This window comes from Sarcophilus harrisii, chromosome 5, assembly GCF_902635505.1.
Source record: "Sarcophilus harrisii chromosome 5, mSarHar1.11, whole genome shotgun sequence".
NCBI classification, from domain to species: domain Eukaryota; kingdom Metazoa; phylum Chordata; class Mammalia; order Dasyuromorphia; family Dasyuridae; genus Sarcophilus; species Sarcophilus harrisii.
Window position 1 is genome coordinate 100,376,022 of NC_045430.1, and position 23,428 is coordinate 100,399,449.

General features: G+C 33.6%; 1 protein-coding gene across 4 annotated transcripts in view; it reads left to right on the forward strand.

The window, feature by feature from the left end:
- Positions 1-23,428, forward strand: part of CNTN1 (contactin 1) — a 249,196-nt gene that overhangs the window by 87,305 nt on the left and 138,463 nt on the right. For all 4 annotated transcript variants that reach the window (XM_031938160.1, XM_031938163.1, XM_031938162.1 and 1 more), the window contains exons 2-5: positions 2,184-2,324; positions 8,052-8,184; positions 12,602-12,774; positions 17,711-17,806. In XM_031938160.1, the coding sequence (XP_031794020.1) occupies positions 2,264-2,324; positions 8,052-8,184; positions 12,602-12,774; positions 17,711-17,806 (463 nt within the window). In that variant the 5' untranslated portion in view covers positions 2,184-2,263. The remainder of the gene's footprint in view (positions 1-2,183; positions 2,325-8,051; positions 8,185-12,601; positions 12,775-17,710; positions 17,807-23,428) is intronic.

A 23,428-nucleotide genomic window follows, 5' to 3' on the forward strand; every position in this document is an offset into this window, starting at 1 on the left:
ACTGAAGTACTCATTTTTAACCCTAATTGTTGTAAAACATCTCTTCCCCACAGATTGATGGGGATTTATTCAACTATAAAAGGAGTAAAAACTGTTTTGCCTTCAAAAGTCCATCTCCTAGGAGCAGCACTAACTTCAGCTGCTATTGATCCTCCTACGCCAGACAAGTAGGTGTCTGCTTTAATCTTTGGCCAGTGACTGGGCCAGTTGGCACCTCTAATGACGTACGATCTGCACCTGTGTCTACCAATCCTTCCAATGCTATATGCCATTTATATAGATCGTGAACATAGATTGGTCAGATGTTACAGCTGCTGTCCAGTATATTCCTGGATTTTATTGCTTGGAGTCAAAATCTGGGCGACTATCACCAAATTGCTTATTAGGAGTCTGTATCAGTAAACCTGATGCTACTATTTGTCCTGGGTGATAAGTCACACATTGTCTACCTGTATTAGTGACTGGGATATTATCTACACATTCCCCAGTTTCCCACATCAGTGTGTGGATGGACACTGTTTTGTATGTACTCTCAGGAGGTGAAATGGTCAAGCCTACTGTGCCTGCAGGCAAGGGATCCATAAAGGGAGAATTTAGAAGCAAAGTCAGTTTGTAACACATTCAGTAGAATGTAACAACACAACCCTGAGTCTCAGAGAGCTAGGGTAGCCATTATACTCCTTCCCCAATTATAGGCCCTTTTCAGTTTTGGATGCATATTTGCAGAAACTTTGTTCAATTCTAGGAAAACCAGGCCTTATTGAATGAGAAATGTTTCTTTTTTGTACACTCTGTCTTTTTATACCTCCACTTCAGCGATCCTGGGAAAAAACTTAAAGTTTAGGTTTGGCTTGTTTAGAGCTTCTCTAAAAGGGAGGGGAGAAAAATATTAATATAAAATGTGCATCAAATTTAGTTATTTATATCTACAGCACAAAAGAAATATTAAAGACACACACAATAACAAGTATGCAGTATACAAATAAGCAGTAGTAATAATTTATGATTACTATTTTACTGGTAAGTAAAAAAAAAACTGGGAGATAGATATTTAAAACATCAAAACATGATAGAAGTCAAGACTGCTGACTTAACATTTCATCTTTAACCTAGTTTTACACTGTAGAAACAACACTTATAAGGTCCATGACTTCTGATAAGCCAGGAGCTTGGGTTTCTCCTCCTATCCAAGAACAGCTTCTTTGGGAAGGGTGTAATTGCATGCTGCTTTTGATGCCAGTTTGAGAGTCCAAGGAGCTATTAGCTTCCTAGAATGGACAGACACATCAATCTCAAGATAGCTTTTTGACCTCTGTACTTAGGGAAGGAATATAAAACAGAAGAGGTATCTAGGAGCTTAAGGCCAAGATTCAGACTTTCCTGGTTAGGAAAGTTGCCAAGAGCCCTTCTATCCTTTCTATTCCTATGCAAAAAGTATCAGAGATAGAAAGCTGCTTTCCATGCATTTTCAAGAAGGAAAAGTAAAACGGGGTGGAATCCTTTTAAAGTCCACTAATTGGGAATTTTTTGTTACCATGGCCAGTCCCTTCTATGGAGCTTTGGCACAACTTCTATCCCTCTCTATCTCTTCTATCCACAGAGAAGGTGGTGGTGGGAAAGGAACAAGGGAAAAGCTAGTATTTAAAGCTCAATTTTATCTCAAAGTACCAAATCCTTCAAAGCTAAGCATGGGAAAATTGCATCTTTCTGTAGGATACAGATGCTCTGCCTGTACTTCAATTTTGTCAGGTAGGAGATTTTGTCTGGTAGGAGGTTGTTGGAATGGGCAGATAGATATAAATGTGGTTCAGAAGGGAGTTTTAGGAGATGAGGCTAAAACTCAGTGGATTTAAAAACAGCTGTGGTGGTGCAGCTAGGTGGTGCAGTGGATAGAGCACCACTTTTCAGAAGGACCTGAGTTGAAATGTGACTTTAGACACTTAACATTTCCCAGCTGTGTGTCCCTGGGCAAGTCACTTAATTGCCTCAGGGGAAAAAAAAGCAGCTATGCCTTTATTTACTTGTAGTGCTCTGCAGTGAACTGGTACACAGATTAACTCACTTATTGGTCCAAAAGTCTTTTCTACATTCTCACTACCCCAATCCCAATGTTGCAGGTTACCAGCACTTATAAAAATCTCCTAACCATATGTTTTCATGTTTTTCTTTTTTTCCTGATGCAGGTGTTTAGTATATCCTGACTACATATGACTAACTTAATGAAGCTCTTTTGGAGTTGAACCTAAGCATTGTTGCATGCAAGATGAAGATGTGGTTTTTGATTAGTTACCTAATTACGATGTGCTTCATATCCTGTCTAGCAGGTAAGATAGTCTATTGGCATAATTTGCAAAAATTAAAATATTTTCAATGCTTAGTAACTCATCCCCCTTATTTATTCTCTTCCTAGTTCTCTGTTGTGTAAGCTAGCATACATATATGTATATTATATATATATATATATGTACTTTATACAAATGTATGTATGTATACATAATATATATTTATATGCACACATATAATTTCCCTCTTTGATCTAATTTAGATGAGAGTGAGGTTCAAATGTTATCTTGTCACCTTCTATATCCCTCTCCACTGTAAAAGCTCTTCCTTCTGTGCTTTTGTATATGAAATAATTTCTCTTTTTCTTCCTCTTCCTTCCCCTTTCTTCCAGAATGCATTCATCTTTCTCATCCATACATTTTTTTTACATCATTCCAACATAATTGATTTACTCCCATGCCCACTATCTATGTAAAATTCTTTAATTGCCTTAATAATGATAAAGTTCTTTGGAGGTATGTATATACTCTTCTGTATAGCAGTGTAAATATTTATACCTTATTCATCTCTTTTGCAAATTTACTTTTTTATGCATCTCTTGAATCTTGTATATAAAAGTCAAATTTTCTACTAATTTATGGTATTTTCATTAAGAAGACTTAAAAATGCTAGATTTCATTAAGCATCCTTTTTTTTTCTTGAAGGATTATAATTAATTTTGCCACATAGGTCATTTTTAGTTATAATCCTAGGTTTTTTACCTTTTTGAATATATCATATTCCTAGCTTTTCATTCCTCTAAAGTAATAATCTTATATGATCTTGATGTACTTGAATGGTTTCTTTCTGGCTGGTTGTGGTATTTTCTCTCTCTCTCTCTCTCTCTCTCTCTCTCTTTTTTTTTTTTATACATGACCAAACCGTTATTTTGCTGTACAAAAAGAATCAGACTCTGAAATATTGTACAATTAGCTTGTGAAGGAAATCAAAAATGCAGGTGGGCATAAATATAGGGATTGGGAGTTCAATGTAATGGTTTTAGTCATTACCCAGAGTTCTTTCTCTGGGCTGTGTCAGTTCATTACTGCTCCATTGGAAATGATTTGGTTGATCTCGTTGCTGAGGATGGCCAGGTCCATCAGAACTGGTCATCATATAGTATTGTTGTTGAAGTATATAATGATCTCCTGGTCCTGCTCATTTCACTCGGCATCAGTTCGTGTAAGTCTCCAGGTCTTTCTGAAATTATCCTGTTGATCATTTCTTTTTTTTTTTTTTTTTCCTCGCTTTTTTTTTTTTTATTTAATAGCCTTTTATTTACAGGATATATACATGGGTAACTTTACAGCATTAACAATTGCCAAACCTCTTGTTCCAATTTTTCACCTCTTACTCCCACCCTCCCCTAAATGGCAGGATGACCAGTAGATGTTAAATATATTAAAATATAACTTAGATACACAATAAGTATACATGACCAAAACATTATTTTGCTGTACAAAAAGAATCAGACTCTGAATTATTGTACAATTAGCTTGTGAAGGGAATCAAAGATGCAGGTGTGCATAAATATAGGGATTGGGAATTCAATGTAATGGTTTTTAGTCATCTCCCAGAGTTCTTTTTCTGGGTATAGCTAGTTCAGTTCATTACTGCTCCATTAGAAATGATTTGGTTGATCTCGTTGCTGAGGATGGCCTGATCCATCAGAACTGGTCATCATCTAGTATTGTTGTTGAAGTATATAATGATCTCCTGGTCCTGCTCATTTCACTCAGCATCAGTTCGTAAGTCTCTCCAGGCCTTTCTGAAATCATCCTGTTGGTCATTTCTTACAGAACAGTAATATTCCATAATTTTCATATACCACAATTTATTCAGCATTCTCCAACTGATGGACATCCATTCAGTTTCCAGTTTCTAGCTACTACAAAAAGGACTGCACAAACATTCGTGACATACAGGTCCCTTTCCTTCTTTATAATCTCTTTGGGATATAATCCCAGTAGTAACACTGCTGGATCAAAGGGTATGCACAGTTTGATAACTTTTTGAGCATAGTTCCAAACTACTCTCCAAAATGGTTGGATTGCTTCACAACTCCACCAACAATGAATCAATGTCCCAGTTTTCCCACATCCCTCCAACAATCATCATTATTTTTTCCTGTCATCTTAGCCAATCTGACAGGTGTGTAGTGGTATCTTAGAGTTGTCTTAATTTGCATTTCTCTGATTAATAATGACTTGGAGCATCTTTTCATATGACTAGAAATAGTTTCAATTTCTTCATCTGAGAATTGTCTGTTCATATCCTTTGACCATTTTTCAATTAGAGAATGGCTTTATTTTTTATAAATTAGAGTTAATTCTCTATATATTTTGGAAATGAGGCCTTTATCAGAACCTTTGACTGTAAAAATATTTTCCCAGTTTATTGCTTCCCTTCTAATCTTGTCTGCATTAGTTTTGTTTGTACAAAAACTTTTCAGTTTGGTATAATCGAAATTTTCTATTTTGTGATCAGTAATGATCTCTAGTTCTGCTTTGGTCATAAAAACCTTCCCCTTCCACAGGTCTGAGAGGTAAACTATCCTATGTTCCTCTAATTTATTAATAATTTCATTCTTTATGCCTAGGTCATGAACCCATTTTGACCTTATCTTGGTGTACGGCGTTAAGTATGGATCAATGCCTAGTTTCTGCCCATATTAGTTTCCAATTTTCCCAGCAATTTTTATCAAACAGTAAGTTCTTATCCCAAAAGCTGGGATCTTTGGGTTTGTCAAAGACTAGGTTGCTATATTTGTTGACTGTTTTATCCCTTGAACCTAATCTATTCCACTGATCAACTAATCTGTTCCTTAGCCAATACCAAATAGTTTTGGTAACTGCTGCTCTATGATATAGTTTTAGATCTGGTACAGCTAAGCCACCATCATTTGATTTTTTTTTCATTAATTCCCTTGAAATTCTTGACCTTTTGTTTTTCCATATGAACTTTGTTGTTATTTTTTCTAGGTCTGTTGATCATTTCTTACAGAACAATAATATTCCATAATATTATGAATTGAATTTCATGTGATGATTATAAAAAAATAAAATTAAGGGATAAGAAAGAGGAATACATTGGGAGAAGGGGCAAGGTAGAAGTAGAATGAGATAATTTTTTTTTTCAGATAAGAGACATATGAAATCACTTTTACAGTGGGGGCAATATGGGGAAGCTAGTGGAGAGCAAGGGAACTTTACTCTCATTAGAATTGACTTAGAGAGGGAATAACATACACATTCAGGTAGATATAGAAATCTGTTTTACCCTATAGGAAAGGAAGAGGGGAAGAGAGTAAGAGAAGGCGGAGGTAGTAATGAAAAGGAGAGCAGATTGGGGTTCGGTAAAAACACTTTTCAGGATGGACAGGGTAAAAGGAAAAATAATAGGAGAAATAGGGGAAAAAAAGATGGAGGGAAATATATAATAATCATACTTGAGAAAAAATTTACAAGTTTCTCTGATAAAAACTTCTCAGGTATTTAGAGAACTGAGTCAAATTTATACAAATGAGAGTCGTTTCTCAATTGATATATGATCAAAGAATATAAACAGGCAGTTTTCAGGCAAAGTAATTAAAGTTATCTATAGTCATATGGGAAAATGCTCTATTGATTAAAGAAATGCAAATTAAATAATTCTGAGCTACCATTCCATACCTATTAAATTGGCTAATGTGACAGAAAAGGAAAATGATGAAGTATTGAAGTAGTAGATACTAATGCATTGTTGGGGAAGTTGTTACTGATTTAACCATCCAATAGAACAATTTGGAAGTGTGTCCCAAGGGCTATAAAACTACACATACCATTTGATCCAATAAAATTACTACTAGATTTTTTTAAAAAGGAAAAAAAGACCTGTATGTACAATAATATTTATAGTGCCTCTTTTAATGGTGGCAAAGAATTGGAAATTGATGGGGTGTCCATCAGTAGGAGAATGGTTGAACAAGTGTTGTTTATTATTGTGTTATAAGAAATGATATTGTCAGAAAAACTTGAAAAGACCTACATGAACTGTTGTAAAGTGATATGAACAGAATCTGGATAACATTGCATACAATAATAGTATTGTATGATTTACTTCTTCTTAGCAATAAATGATCTAAGACATTTCTGAAGGACTGATGATGAAAATGTTATCTATCTTCAGAGAAAAAATTTTATGGAGCCTAGATGCAGATTGAATCATAATTTTTTAAAAAACTTCTTTCTTTTTCTTTTGGTTAACATGACTAGTATGGAAAATATATTTTGTAATTTCCGGTCTAACTCTCTGGAGGGCCTCAGGATCAGTTAGAGTCAAGAGCAGTCAAAGTCTTTGGTCTTTAGGAGAAAAAGTGAAGGAAGCAGACAAGCTGCCACATGACTTGTCAAAGATGGATCCTGGACTCTGGAGTCTGGAGCCTGAAGTCTTCCCTGCTGAGCACCCTGTGGCAGAGAGACTCTGACTCTCTCCCTCAGCCCTCCAATCCTTCCCTATGATTACCTCACCATACCACATTCAGCAGGCGCCAATCATGAAGACAGCCATCACATTACCATATCATCTAAGTATATGTTTATAAAACCATTATATCACATTGAGAAGGTACTTAGTCTTAAGTGCTCTGCTGTTCTGGATTCAAGTACACATTTTCAGAAATGGGCTGGAAAGCCCTCAACAATGTTTTGCATAACTGCACATGTATCAAATCACTTATCTCCTCAATGAGGGGATGGGGAAATAAAGAGGGAATTTGGAAGTCAAGATGAAAAAAAAAACCCCCACCAAAAGTTAGATTGTTTTTGCATGTACTTGGGAGGGGAAATAAAATATTAAATCACTTTTTAAAAAGTAACTAAGAATAATAGGTGGGTACAGGAAAGGAAATGGTACATCATCAGCTTCTGTTAGTCACAACTAAGTGGTACCTCTTGACATGATTGCTACTTTCAGGTAGTTGTAGGTATAACGGAGGCAGAATGCGGAACAGGGCACAGGAATGGTATGTGAGAGCTGAGAGGTAGAGGCGAAAGTGAATGTTATGTGGAAGTAGGGCTAGCTCTAAAAGGTGGCACTCGCCACTGCGAGTGCCACGCCTCCCTCCTTAGTGCTCAGGAAGCCTTGCACGCCTTCCTCCTTATCCATGGACCAATCCTTAGATGACCCAACCTCTCTGGTTTCTACTAACAGGGGATATAAGCTAGACTGTGCTAAAAATAAATTCTCTGACCTCACCTCTGCCTCCTGGTCGGTCTGTCTCTGTGTGATCCTTGAAGGCAGGTGAGCTGGCCTAGTCACAGCCACAGATGGTTGGGACATATAGGGTTCTTATATATTACTTTTTATTTTTTTGTCTAAGAAGACAGAACTAAGAAAAGTAGGTAAAAAATTACAGATGTAGATTTCTTCATAACATAAAGTAAACAGTATAACAGTATTGTATAACAGTAGTGTAATCTACTTCCTCAAAAGGCTTCCCTTCTCAATGGAAGTCTTCTAGTAAAGGTTAGATGACTGATGTGCTACACAAGATATTTTGCAGTTATGGAATGAAATAGGTGGCTCTCAAGATCTCTTCTAACTGTAAGATTCCATATGATTATGTTCTCTGCTTTTGTGACTTGAGTCTCTCGAAATTAATTTTAAATATTAGAAAGCTTACTTTTATAGTATAATGTAGATTTCCTTTTATTAAAGTTTTATTTTTATTAATTTTATATTTTCTTTAGTTGCAGAAGATGGCAAAGGATTTGGACCAATTTTTGAAGAGCAACCAATTGATACCATTTATCCAGAAGAATCACCAGATGGAAAAGTATCATTGAACTGCCGGGCACGAGCTAGCCCCTTTCCTGTTTACAAGTAAAATGCAGTCACTTTAACCACCAAACTTAAGTGTCAAATGTTTATTGACTGAACAATATTTTTCAAAATTCATTTGAAAAATATTCAGAGAATTTAGAATTGTAAGGGCTCTTAGATATCATCTAATTTTTTTTTTGGAGGTGAGGCAGTTGGGGTTAAATGACTTGTTTAGAATCACACAGCTAATAAGTATTAGTTGTCTGAGGTCAGATTTGAACTCAGGTCCTCCTGATGTTAGGGCCAGTGCTCTATACACTGGATCATCTAGCTGCCTCCATAATTTTTTATGTAGTGATATGGAGTCCCACATAGAAAGAGAACCTGTGACTTAATAAGGGGAAGCAGAATAGACATATATCTAAGTTTCTTCTCCTTGCCCCCTTCTCCAAGGGAGATTTAATTCCTACCAGGAGAAAAAAACAGATTTTGAGGCCAAATGCTACCACTTGGCTCTCCTTAGTCAAAGTAGTTATTATAGAAGAATAGCTGTTTGATCCCTTAAATATTATTCATCCAGGAGATATGATTAGATTCAGACTAACCTTTTGATCACTTTGTCATTTTGGGGAGGCACGAGAACCCTAAACTCTGTATCTAAGGCTTTGCCCCATTCCATCTAATATTTGGTTCTACAGAGAACATGCATAATGAGTTGCAAAGAAGCTTATTTATCCAAATCATAGAAATGCAGAAATCAGAGATGATATACAATGGGAAATATATGCCAGAGCCGAGAATTGAAGTTCTCATCTTACATGGGGCAAGGCTTTCATCTCTACCAATAAAGAAAATACCATACCAATGGGTTTTGGGATAAGGGTTACATGTCCATGAGAAAATTAATGCCCATAGATATAGAGTTTTATGATTATGTATCAGATGACTTATCTAGAAAGGAGTAAGTGACTGGACAAGATTATGTCTATATTCCCTGCTCTCTTTATGGTTCTATTTTAAATATACAGATTAAAAACTTCCAAATCATACTATTGACCTTTGATCCTAAAAAGGATATTAAATCCCAAGTATCTCTGTAATTTTCAATTTTGACAAAGCTGTGAAATTTTCTAAATAATTTTTTGTCTTTAAAACTTATCAAAAACATGTCAGATAACAGTCTTCTCTGAAATAAAAATGCCTTTCTTCCATATTGCCAAATCCCAGAAGACTCTTTCATTTCTGAGACCATGAGGCCCTTTAAGCATAGCTTGAAGGTGAGCCTTGAAAGAATAACTCAGATCCAAAAGTATTCAAGAGATTCAATTTTGAATATAAAAAATTTCCTCAAAGTTTTTTTTTCTCATTGCAGCAACAGAGAAAATTAAATTGCACCCCTTTTCTAAATTGTTTTAAATTCTTATAATGAAAATTAATACCAGAAAGAGAAGGGGCATCAATTGCTTCAAAATTTGCTTACTTCTCTGAAGTATTCTTAAAATCAGGCTCTTTTTAATATTCTACTTATGTATAATACTTCTCATTCATATATTATTTTGGGAACATAATTATAAGAATTTACTATGTCAGAAATAATTTTTGCTTGGCTAAGGATATTGTTTGTTTTATTGGGATAGAAAAGAAATTATTGTCAGTTGATGGCAAAGTGTATAGAGTGCCAGATTTGGACTCAGAAAGACTCATCTTCTTGAGTTCAAATCTGACTTAGACAATTATCCTTGACCCTAGTCACTTTACTCTGTTTGCCTCAATTTCCCCATCTGTAAAATGAGCTGGAGAAGGAAATGGTAAACCATTCCAGTATCTTTGCCAAGAAAACATAAATAGGGTCATAGAGAGTCAGACATGACTGACATGACTGAACAGCAACAATGAAAGAAATCACTGATTTTAGAGTAGGAGAGGTACAATGAAATTTTTGTTCTGTTACCTATGTGTAGCTTTGAGCAAGTCAGTTTTCTCTGAAGTTCAGTATCCTCATTTGTAAAATGAAAGGATTGAACTAAATAATTTCTATAATCCCTCACAGCTCTAAATCTTATGATCCTATATGTGGTACAAAGGCAAGAACACTTAATTTGGAGTAAAAAAAAAATTAACTCCAGGATTTCAATCCTATTTCTGCCATTCATTTATAAACTGATAAGACCTTGGGTAAATAACTAAACATCTATGGGTCACATTTTCCTCAGTTGTTAAAATCAGAAGATTAGACCAAATTATTCCAATTCTAAATTGATGATAAGCTCTACATCTAGTGGCCAGGTTCTGACATTCGATTTTCTTTCTTTTTTTTTTTTTCTTTGCTGAGGCAATTGCAAGTAAGTGACTTGCCCAAGGTCACGTAGCTAGGAAGTGTTAAGTGTCTGAGGCCAGATTTGAACTGAGATCCTCCTGACTTCAGGGCTGGTGCTCTATCCACTGTATCATCTAGATGCCCCTGACATTCACTTTTCTTTCTTTTTTTTTTTTTTTTTTAATTTAATAGCCTTTATTTACAGGATATATGCATGGGTAACTTTACAGCATTAACAATTGCCAAACCTCTTGTTCAATTTTCCTTCCCCACCCCTCCCAGATGGCAGGATGACCAGTAGATGTTAAATATATTAAAATATAAATTAGATACACAATAAGTATACATGACCAAACATTATTTTGCTGTACAAAAAGAATCAGACTCTGAAATATTGTACAATTAGCTTGTGAAGGAAATCAAAAATACAGGTGTGCATAAATATAGGGATTGAATTCAATGTAATGGTTTTAGTCATCTCCCAGAGTTCTTTTCTAGGCATAGCTAGTTCAGTTCATTACTGCTCCATTGGAAATGATTTGGTTGATCTGTTTGCTGAGATGGCCTGGTCCATCAGAACTGGTCATCATATAGTATTTTGTTGAAGTATATAATGATCTCCTGGTCCTGCTCATTTCCTCAGCATCAGTTGTTAAGTCTCTCCAGGCCTTTCTGAAATTATCCTGTTGGTCATTTCTTACAGAACAGTAATATTCCATAATATTCATATACCACAATTTATTCAGCCATTCTCCAACTGATGGACATCCATTCAGTTTCCAGTTTTTAGCCACTACAAAAAGGGCTGCCACAAACATTCGTGCACATACAGGTCCCTTTCGACATTCACTTTTCAAAGATGATCTTTAAAATTCTATTTGATGGTTCTTTGAGTCAGTTTCACATTAATCACTTCATTTTAAAAGATCAATACTTTTCTTTTTATTTTTTTTTGCAGTTTTAAACTGCATATTTGAACAATCATCCATGAAAAATTACGTTAATGTTTAATGTCCAGCATAGTAATTGTTTCTTATAACACAATAATGCTATATTACATTCATATGCTAAAATTTGTTTAGTCATTCTTCAATCAATAGGAATTTATTTTGTTTCTAAGTTTTTTTTGCTACTTCAAAAAATAATGCTATAAATGTTTTAGTATATATGAGGCCTTTCTTTTCTTTTCATTGGCTATCTTGAGGTATATGCCTACCAATGGTATATTTGGATGAAAAGATAGGAATATTTTTTTGTCATTTTCTTTGAATTAATTCCAAATTCCTTCCCAGAATAAACCAGTTCATGGATACAATAAGAGTGTAACTTTCTTTCCACAATTTTTTCTATCATTGATTATTTTGTCATTGTTATTTGTCATTTTGAGTGTGTAGTGGAGCTTCATAGTTCTTTTGATTTTCACTTTTCTTATTATTACTAATTTAGAACATTTTTTCTTATGGTTAATAATTTTATAGTTCTTCTTTTGAGAACTATTTTATATATCTATTGACAATATCTCTTGGTAAAAGGTTTTTAGATTTCATGTTACTGTTGGATATCAGATCCTTATTCATGATATTTGATGCAGAGATTTATATTTTGCTTTTAACTGCTTTGTTTATAATCCTCATCATATTAATTTTGTTCATGTAAAAAGTTTCTTGATTTCATATAATCAAAAGAATATATTTTGTCTTTTTAATCAACTCTGAGTTTGATGAATAATTTATCTTATAAATATAATTATTAAAAACTCCTAATTATTTTTATGATATGATTTTTAATATTAAGGTCAAATACCTATTTCAAGTTTATTATGGAATATATATGGAGTAACCTGATACTCTAAATGTAATTCTGACAGACAACTTTCTACTTTTCCTAAAAAATTTATCAAATAAAGAGCTCTTTCCCAGGTAACTAATGTTTTGAGGTTTATTAAACACTGGATTTTTCTTCTCAACTCTATCTCATTGATTTATTTTCCTATTTTTTAATCAGTACCAAAACATTTTAATTATTACTGTTATAATAGTTGAGGACTGCATTTCTTCTTCATTCCTATGTTTTCCCCTTTTATTTCCTCCAGATAATTAACATAGGAAGATATTAAACTCTTTCTAAGGTTATTCAAGTTTATCTGTTTACCCTGTATAGATGGAGAATGAATAACTGGGATATTGATCTGACAAATGAGCGCTACAGCATGGTAGGAGGTAACCTGGTAATCAACAACCCTGACAAATTGAGAGATGCTGGAAAGTATTTCTGCTTAGCTTCAAATATCTATGGAATGGTTAGAAGCACTGAAGCAACTTTAAGTTTTGGGTGTAAGTAGCTCTTAATAATAGACAAGCAATGTTCTAATTAAGTAAAAACTTAAGTGAATAGTGTTTACTTATTATTTTCTCATATTTCTTTTACTACACATGATTGTTCTGCCACATGAAAACATTTTCACTAAGATTACTGGTATTGATATTATGGCCTGTTTTAATAGTGTTTCTCTTGCTGACAAGATTAGGTCTTCTATTTCTTGTTTTTGTTGGAAACAAGATTTGCTCTCATACCGAGAGGTGCTAGAACCAGTTTGAATCAGCTCATGAGAATCTGTAGTTAAATTTTCAGTATGAGATTTAAACCAAAGCAATAAGAATATGTTACAAATTACAGTTTAATTTATTATTTTATTGATTGTCTAGACTTGCTAAAATTTTGGAGAAGATGTTAATAAATGCAGATTAAACATAAAAGTGTATCTTGGGTGGATTTTTTATTTTTGGTTTTTGAGAGCCAGCTGTTAAATATTTACCAGTATAATCCTGAAAATTAAGGTCATCTCATAAGTTTTAGGACCTGTAATTTCTGAAACACACACGTGAAAACTTTAAAGAACATCCTTTCTGTATGTTGGTGCTTTATTGAGCTCAGCATCAGAAGATTCCCTTCCTTGAACAGATAGGAACTAGTAAGGCTGCTTCACTCTCGATGATTCTCAATACTCTCCTCAATGTCACAGACCTTTCTAGAAGTCCTTTAATACTTTGTGTATATCTGTTCAGCACTTACTGAACTCTCACTCCTTCTGAATTACTCTCCCTCATTCTCACTACATGATCAATATACTTCCTTTTCTAATTAATTGCATGTTTTTTGAATGATATTCCTAAACATATTGTAAAAGAAAGGTGTCTATTAAGCTTTAAGTGCCAATACTGTGCTAAACACTGGGGACACAAATATAAACATGACACTTCCTGCCCATAATGAGCTCACTTTATAATTAGAGGAAAAAACAAATAAAAGGAGAGTTCATTGGATGGAAAGGCATAAAGTTTGGTGGCAGGGTAGATGGCAAAATTCAGAATTACTTAGGATATAGTGGCAGGTTAGAGAGCAGTGCTGCAGTGTCTGGAGGACATATTATCATTGGGGTAGATTATTATGTTCAATGGTTGATCATTTTTCCTGAAAGATTGTAATCAATGACTTTTTGCTCATCCAAAAATTGTGAGAAGCTTACTTCATATCAACTAGACTGGAAACATATTATCAGACTATTTGAGTTAAAAATGTGTTTCTGTATTTCCTTTTGGGCCTTGAAGAATTACTTTAATTCCTCAAAAATCTTTGGTCCTCTAAGCTGTGCAAGCATATCGCATTAAAAAAAATGTATATCAAAAAAGATACAAAATTTTAAAAAACATTTATATGATATATTTGAGGGAAGTGGAAATGTTAATATTGAAGGGAAATTTAAAGTGAATAATAGCTATCTTTAAGAATTTAATGGACTCTCATATATTAGACACTTTAGAATTGTCCTGTTTGGTTCCAAAAGGCAGATCTAGAAACAATAGGTTGTTTTGTCCTTCTTTCTTGAAGAGGACCAGTGACATAAGGAAGACTTTCAAATAAACTGGACTTAAGTGAGGCAGGGCTGTGCAGAGTTATCAGCCTCACTGTCTTCTCTATGGTCATTTGAATCTAGTATTAGGACAACTGGAGTTGTATTGGTAGAACATGGCCTTTTTAAGCGAGAGTCTTTCTCAGGTCTCAGATTTTCTGAGGCAATAACCATTTTTGATTTAAGGCTAAGTAAGAATTGAGAGAAAAGATGATTTAGTTTGCCTATTCAAAAAAAAAAATCAAACTGAGAGGGGAAAATCTCGGGTTTTTAGCCAAAATGGAACCAAATGTTATTTATGTTCAATCTGAGTCATCAAAACTCAAACAATAACCAAGTGAGTCTTGTCCTGGGAACTATTATTGGCCAGTCAGTGAGAGATAGAGTGATTTTGGGTTTAAGATTTGGTCAAGTTGCTCCATTTGAATTCTAATGGCATATCTGATTTTACAGAGCTTTTTTCAAAAAATCATAAATGAAATTACATCAGACAAAAGAATCCACAAAGATTTAGAAAATGGAACCAGAGCAAGTTCTGATTAGTAAATCTAAGGAAAAATTACGTGAATCATCTTTTCAACCAAGATTAACATAGGGAGTCAGACTCAGTCACTTGCAGATAAGGGGGTTGGGAATCTAGCAAGGAATCACGGTGTTGGAGCATTCCAGCAAAAAGACTGAAGAGGACCAAGACTGTACACCAGAAAGAAGAAGAGGTACCAGATCTACATAAAGGGAACTGATTTTGTGCAAGTAACAGGAACACATGGCAACTGGTAGCTCTGTTACTCATTAACTGAGCTGAGGAAGGGACTGGAGCTTAAAGATGGCAGTCCAGAATTTGGTACAAAAATAAATTTTGTTCAACAGGAAATAAAAAAAGGTTTGAAGGAAAAAGAGGGATTTAGAGGGAGAATAATTTTAAGGGGCTATTAATTCTAACCAAAACAAACTCTAAGTATGGTGGATTTCAAATAAAGAAAGAAAGAAAGGATAAAAACTTGTGATTGGGTTCTGGTTGTGGAAAGAGGAGAGAATCAGGAGAGCAGAAGAAGACTATACCAAATATAGTACTCTAGTGCTGAGCTTACTTCCTTACCACTCTCTTTTTCTTTATAAAGAAGGGATGGAAAACAAAGAGAAGGGTGAGTTTAGGAGAAGAAGATGGAGGGAAATCCATAATGGTAATAATTGTAATATGAATGAGATGAACTCACTTTTAAAATCAAAGAAAAAGATGAGAAGAGAAAAAAGAATTCAACAATATGTTATTTATATAAGAAACAGATTTGAAACATTAAGATACATACAAAGTCATAATAGGGAACTAAAGCAGAATCTATTATGTTTCTTTTTTTAAAGTAAAAGAGGCAGTAGTTGCAATATTTTCAGACAAGACAAAAATAAAAATAGACAGTTTAGGAAACTACATCTTGTTTGCAAGATTATGATAGACTATGAATTATATCAATATTAAACACATATACATATATGCCAAAAGGCATAGCTTCTAAATACTTAAAAGAAAAGTTAAATGGCACTCCAAAGAATATCAGCCTTTACATACTTCGGAAAGTTGAAAGGATTTTAGGTCAGAACAATATACATAAAAATACAGAACTGAGTTAAAATATTGGTTCTGTTTCTTACTTTCTTTGAAATTGTAGTTAAATCCAGTCCTTATGCTAGATAGAGCTCTGTTTCTTCATCTGCAAAATGAGGGAGGTTAAATCTAATCATTTTCCTTTCAGCTCTAAATCTACTAGATGATATTGTTAGATTTTTTTAGGCACAAAACATCCCGATGAGGATGGGTTATAATATAGGTTAATATAGAAAAATCACTAATAAAATAATGTATCTTTCAGAGTATCAAGTAAAAAGTGATTGAGCTAGGATGTTGTTGTTGGACTGGAGAGAAAGGGAATAGACAAAGATATCTTTGGAATCAAGTTGAGGTGATAGTGCCATTGATAAAAATAAGAAAATCAAACAGAATAGTTTCTTTCAAATGATTAATAAACATTTATTAAGCATTTACTAGATGCCAAACATTATTCTAATCTATGAGGATAAAAATTTGAGAAAAGAAAGATAGTCTTTGTCCTCAAGGAGTTTACAATCTAATGAAATAAGACAAAAAGATTCTGAAAAGTTGGATGAGAGAAGGTACTGACTACAGGAGAAATAAGTCATAGAATTACTAGAATAGTGCCTGCAGATGAGAAATGCAAAATCTTAGCCAAGCTCTTTTCTTAAATAGAGGTTTGAAGTTCATGGCCTCACTCTGCAATTAGGGAAGCATAGAGCAGTGATGAGATGGACCACTAAGACATTTAAGATCTTGCGGGTTGGTGAAGTTATGCCAAAAATGAGCTTCCTGGAGAATAAAGGTTTTGAGCTCATCCTTTAAATGGAGGAAGGATTTGGATATATTGAATTCCAAGTTTAAATGTCCAATTAGGAGATATAGTACTAAAATTGGATGAAAGATTGGGATGGGAGATATTCATTCAATAAACATTTTATGTGCAAAATAGAGTCATTTTTAGATGATAGTTGATGACATAACAGGGAAAAAATGCAGGATTTGAGTAGGAGATAAAAATTAAATATTCAAAATAACCAAAGGATGGTGTAGGTGGTAAAGAAATCAAGAAGAAGAGAAAACCAAGTAGTATAAGACATGCCAAGCAAGGGATGAGCAAGTTCAAGGAGGGCATAGTTAACTGTAAAATGCCAAAGAGAGGCCTAGAACTAGAACTAGAATTAGGACTGATAAAAATATGTGGGATTAACAAGACCTTCAATGAAAATTAAAATATTGTATTTCCCCTTTGTTCCTGTCCAAAACCTGGAATTTCACCTTGGGAAATTTAATTCACTGTTTAGTCTATTTTTTTCTGGGTCCCTTCCACTACAGGAGAAATTTTGCTAGTATTTGAACCCAAAGCCTTTATTGAAACCAGGCTGGAGAACTAAACCTTTGGGGCATATTAAAATCTTGGCTGCACCAGAAATATTTCTGAAGTCTGATATTTCTATGACGAGAACCTCATTACATTGTGAGTTTCTCAAGGGCAGGGACTTTCTTTCTTTCATTTTTTTTTCTCTATCCCAACCCCTAGCACAGTGCAGTGAACATAGTAATAGGTGCTTGATAAATGTATATTGACTGACAAGACCTACTTATACTTCATTTCCCTTTTCCTCTTGTCTCTCAGAAAAATAAACTCTTCCATGGTGTCAGCTAATGAATTATTATACATTTTAGTATATCTTTTTTCAAATTTCCTGTGAGGTACTGAGTAAAAACCTAAAATCAAATGTAAGCATTTCATCTTTTCTTTTCTAACTAGATCTTGATCCTTTTCCACCAGAGGAACGAGTAGAGGTAAAAGTGAAGGAAGGGATAGGCCTTGTTCTTCTGTGCGATCCTCCTTACCACTTTCCAGGTATGTCTACTTTATGCTTCTAAGCGGTTATGAAATAATATAGATAGGATAATAACAAATACTCTATATTAATTAGTTTTTAGCACAGTGTTGTCATGATTACATTTAAGTTCAAACCTTCAATTAATTGATTACAGTTTGTTGATAAGGTTTTTAGTAATCATTATTTAGCAATTAAATAATGCTGTGTTTTAAGATATACTCCCAAACTTCATTTCAAACAGTTGGTGTTAAGTAGGACTATTATTTTTTTTTATTTAATAGCCTTTTATTTACAGGTTATATGCATGGGCAACTTTACAGAATTAACAATTGCCAAACCTCTTGTTCCAACTTTTCACCTCTTACACTCCCCCCTTCCCCAGATGGCAGGATGACCAGTAGATGTTAAATATATTAAAATATAAATTAGATACACAATAATTATACATGACCAAACCGTTATTTTGCTGTACAAAAAGAATCAGACTCTGAAATATTGTACAATTAGCTTGTGAAGGAAATCAAAAATGCAGGTGTGCATAAATATAGGGATTGGGAATTCAATGTAATGGTTTTTAGTCATCACCCAGAGTTCTTTCTCTGGGTGTAGCTGGTTCAGTTCATTACTGCTCCATTGGAAATGATTTAGTTGATCTCGTTGCTGAAGATGGCCAGGTCCATCAGAACTGGTCATCATATAGTATTGTTGTTGAAGTATATAATGATCTCCTAGTCTAAGTAAGACTATTATTTAAAACTCATTTAGTTTTTGAATTCAAGTGATTCCAACTAAATCAGTTAATTGACTTTTTATATGAGATATATATGAGGTCCTTAATGTATCCTTTTCAAATGTTATTTGAATTTTATTGTAATCTTATACCTTCCATTGGATGATACATTAAAAAAAAAGTTTAGCATTATATGTAGTGATCCATGTCCATAGTTTTTCATCTCTTCAAAAAAATGGGAGAAATTACTGCTTATCACTTCACTATTATTCAGATTGAATTGGAAATGAGTATCAAAAATACTAAAGTAAAAATATTAAAGTTCTAAAAAGTGGTTCTATTTACCTCTCGGATTTAGCTGGCATATAATTGTTTTATTTATTTATTTATTTTGGTGTATCATTGGAGGAATAATGAGGTCTGGAGAATGTGAGTAAGCCTCCATGCTGGTCACATGACTCAATAAATTTTTTTGTAGTTGTCCCTAGATAAAAATTCAGAATGAGAAGGAATATTAGAGATCATTCAGTCTAAACTCTTCCTTTTATAGATGAGAAAAATCTCTGAGAGATTAGTTTACATGCCAAGGTAACAAAAATAAATATAAGTGTAAAGATTCAAACTCATATATTTGTATTCTAAATTCAATACTATCTTCATTATGAATAAGATCAAGTTGAGAAAGAAACTTGGTCTGACATAAAGAAGCTATCTATAGTGAGCAAAACAAAATCTTAAAATCAAAGTCAAATCAATGTTTAAAAAATTAATTTTTCTATTCTGAATATTACCATCAAAGGTAAGAGAATATTTCCATTCACAAAGCAAAACACAAAAAGAGGATTCCCATACAAAAATGTGAAAATTTCATTTCACAAGACTTATTTTTTTAATAGCTTTTTATTTACAAGTTATATGCATGGGTAATTTTACAGCATTGACAATTGCCAAACCTTTTGTTCCAATTTTTCCCCTCCTTCCCCTCACCCCCTTCTCTAGATGGCAGGATGACCAATACATGTTAAATATGTTAAAGTGTTAATTAAATACAAAATAAGTATACATGTCCAAACCATTATTTTGCTGTACAAAAAGAATCAGACTCTGAAATATTGTACAATTAGCCTGTGAAGGAAATAAAAAATGCAGGCAGGCAAAAATATAGGGATTCGGAATTCTATGTAATGGTTCTTAGTCATCTCCCAGAGTTCTTTCACTGGGTGTAGCTGGTTCAGTTCATTACTGCTCCATTGGAACTGATTTGGTTCATCTCATTGCTGAAGATGGCCAGGTCCATCAGAATTGATCATCATAGTGTGTTGTTGTTGAAGTATATAATGATCTCCTGGTCCTGCTCATTTCACTCAGAATCAGTTCATGTAAGTCTCTCTAGGCCTTTCTGAAATCACCCTGTTGGTCATTTCTTACCGAACAATAATATTTCATAATATTCATATACCACAATTTATTCAGCCATTCTCCAACTGATGGGCATCCACTCAGTTTCCAGTTTCTGGCCACTACAAAGAGGGCTGCCACAAACATTCTTGCACATACAGGTCCCTTTCCCTGCTTTAAAATCTCTTTGGGATATAAGCCCAATAGTAACACTGCTGGATCAAAGGGTATACAGTTTGATAACTTTTTGAGCATAGTTCCAAATTGCTCTCCAGAATGGTTGGATCCTGTGATGACCGCGCTAGCACCCCAAACACCCCAGAATCAGCCGGAGTCAGGATAAACAAAAGTCCTTAGTCTTTATTCTTGGTCTTTAGACGCAGGATTGAACAGGATGGAAGCAGAATCTCCATGACCGCCTTCTTCCTCGTCTGTTGCAAAAAGTGACTCTGGGCTCGTCTTACTCCATCCCCTAGTCCCTCCAACAATCCTCTGTATACACCAATCATTGAGCCAGCACAGGATAGTGGGAAAAACCATTTTCCAAGCATATGCCCATAGAGTATTATCCAATCAGTAATTAGCCCTAAGTGCTTGAACCGACCTCAGTGCAATGACTCAAGTGTTTCAGCCCTCTTCACAGTTCCGCCAACAATATACTAGTGTCCCTGTTTTCCCACATACCCTTCAACATTCCGCATTATCTTTCCCTGCCATTCTAGCCAGTCTGACAGATGTGTAATGGTATCTCAGAGTTGACAAGACTTATTTTTTAAAAAGCATGTAATAGATTCTACATGATACATTAAAACTGCCCTGTACTTTCTTTCAAACTTCCTTTTTTTTCTGTTATGAATTAAGAAAAATGCTATTAATAATGGGCCTTTCTTGATATCATTATGCCTATTTCCCTCTCCCCCATTAGATGAAAATAAAGATTTAAAAATATATATTAAAAGTATATTCTATATTTTTAGCACTCTTAAAATTTTGAGTTCCAAATTCTCTCCCTCCTTCCAGCCCCTCCAACATTTACAGAGAAGACAAGCAATATGATGTTAATTATATCATGCAAAATATATTTCCAAATTAACCATATCACAAAACAGCAAGAAAAATGAAGAAAATGAGAAAACTAATTCAACTTACACTCAAAGTTCATGAGTTCTTTCTTTGGAAATGGGTACCATTTTTCATTACAAAGTCTTTGGAATTGTTTTGGATCAATGTATTGATCATAGTGGTTAGGTCATGACAATTAATTATCATTAAAACATTGCTATTATTGTGCACAATGATCTTCCAGTTCTGCTCACTTTACTTTGCATCAGTTTATATGAGTGTTACATATTTTTCTAAAACCATCCTCTTTATTTTTTCTTATAACACAATAGTTCTTCATCATGATCATGTGCTACTACTTGTTCAGTCATTTCCAAGTTGATGCCCATTCCCTCAATTTACAATTCTTTGTCACCACAGAAAGAGTTGCTATGAATATTTTTATACATATAGATCATTTTCCTACTCAATAGTTTTGGGATACAGACCTAATAGTGGTATTACCTGAATCAAATGGTATGCATAATTTTAGAGCCCTTTGGGCATAGCTCCAAATTGTTCTCCAGATTATTTGAACCAATTCACAGCTTCATCAACAGTTTATTAATATATATCTATTTCCCTTTATACTTTTCAGCATCTGTCATTTCTGAAAGCTGTGAGATGGTATATCAGAGTTCTTTTAATTTGTGTTTCTCAAATCAATAGTGGTTTATGGCATTTTTTCATTTGACTTAAGCTAGTTTTGATTTCATCTTCTGAAAACTGCCTCTTTATATGCCTTGATAATTTATTAATTGGGGAATGATTTATTCTTTATAAATGTGACTCAGTTCCATATATATATATTTAAGAAAAGAGGCCTTTATCTGGGAAGTTTGCTGTAAAAATTTTTGATATTATTTTATTATCTATCATAACTTTTATCAAAATAGTTTCCTTGAAAGCATTGGCATAAGGAGATTTTTCCTTAAAATAGAAGAAATATCTACCAAAACCCATCAGCAAACATTATAATAATTGGGATAAGTTAGAAGCCTTACCAATAAGCTCAGAAGTGAAATAAGGATGCTCATTGTCACCAGTATTATTCAATATTGTATTAGAAATGCTAGGGATAGCAAAAAAGAAGAAAAAGAAATTGAAGAAATAAGAATGAGCAGAGAGGTAATAAAATTATCCCTTTTTGTAGACATATTACGAATCATCATGATATATTTGGGAAAGTCCTAAAGTTAGTGGAAACAATAATTTTAGCAAAGCAGCAGGATATAAAATAAACCTACATAAATCATCCACATTTTTATATGTCACTAATAAAATCTTAACAAAAAGAGAGAGTAAAAGATCCTGCATTCAAAATAACTGTAGACTGTATAAAATACATGGGAGCATACCTGCCAAAACAAACCAGGTAACCATATGAACATAATTATAAGACACTTTTTATACAAATACAGCCAGATTTAAATAATTGGGAAATATTAATTGTTCATGGAAGGAAGAATAACGAAAATGACAGTTTTACCTAAATGAATCTATTTATTCAATCCCATCCCAGTTCAATTACCAAAAAATTATTTTACTGAATGAGAAAAAATGACAACCAAAATTCATTTGGAAGAACAAAGGTCAAGGATATCAAAGGGATTAATGGAATTAAAAGAGTAAAGGAAGGAGGTTTAGCAATACCATATCTTAAATACACAGTAATTATCAAAAATATCTGGTATTAGTTAAGAAATAGAAAAGTAGATCAGTAGAACAGAATAAACATACAATATATAGTAGCAAAAAATTTAATAGCCTTGTGTTTAATAAGCATAAAGATTTAAATTTTTTAGATTCAAAATTCATTAGGTAAAGATTGCTGGGAAATCTGGAAAGCAGTCTGACAGACACGACATAAGATCTTACACTATTTACTATGATAAGGTAAAATGGATACATGAAAAGAACATGAAACATTATTTATCAAACTTATGGATAGGGAACAATTTATATTCATAAAGCAAGAGATAGAGTGGAGTAAAGTGGCCAATTTTGATTATATTAAATTAAAAAAATTTTGTACAAATAAAGCCTCTGTAGGTTAGATTAGAAGGAAACTAGAAAATTAGGGAAAAATTTATAGACAGTTTCTCAGATAAAGGTCTTGTCATAAATATAAAAAGAGCTTTGTCAAATTTATAATAACGTAATTGATAAATGGTCAAAGGATATGAAGTCAGTTTTTTGATAAAGAACTCAAAACTATATATAAAAATGCTCTCAATCACTATTGATTAGAGAAATGCAAATTAAAAGAACTTTGAGATATCATCTTGCACCTATCAGATTGGCTATCAGATGGAAGCCAAAAACAAATGTTGGAAAATTGGAACACTAGTTTACTGTTGATGAAACTGAAGTGATTCAACCATTTTGGACAGCAATCTAGAATTACGCC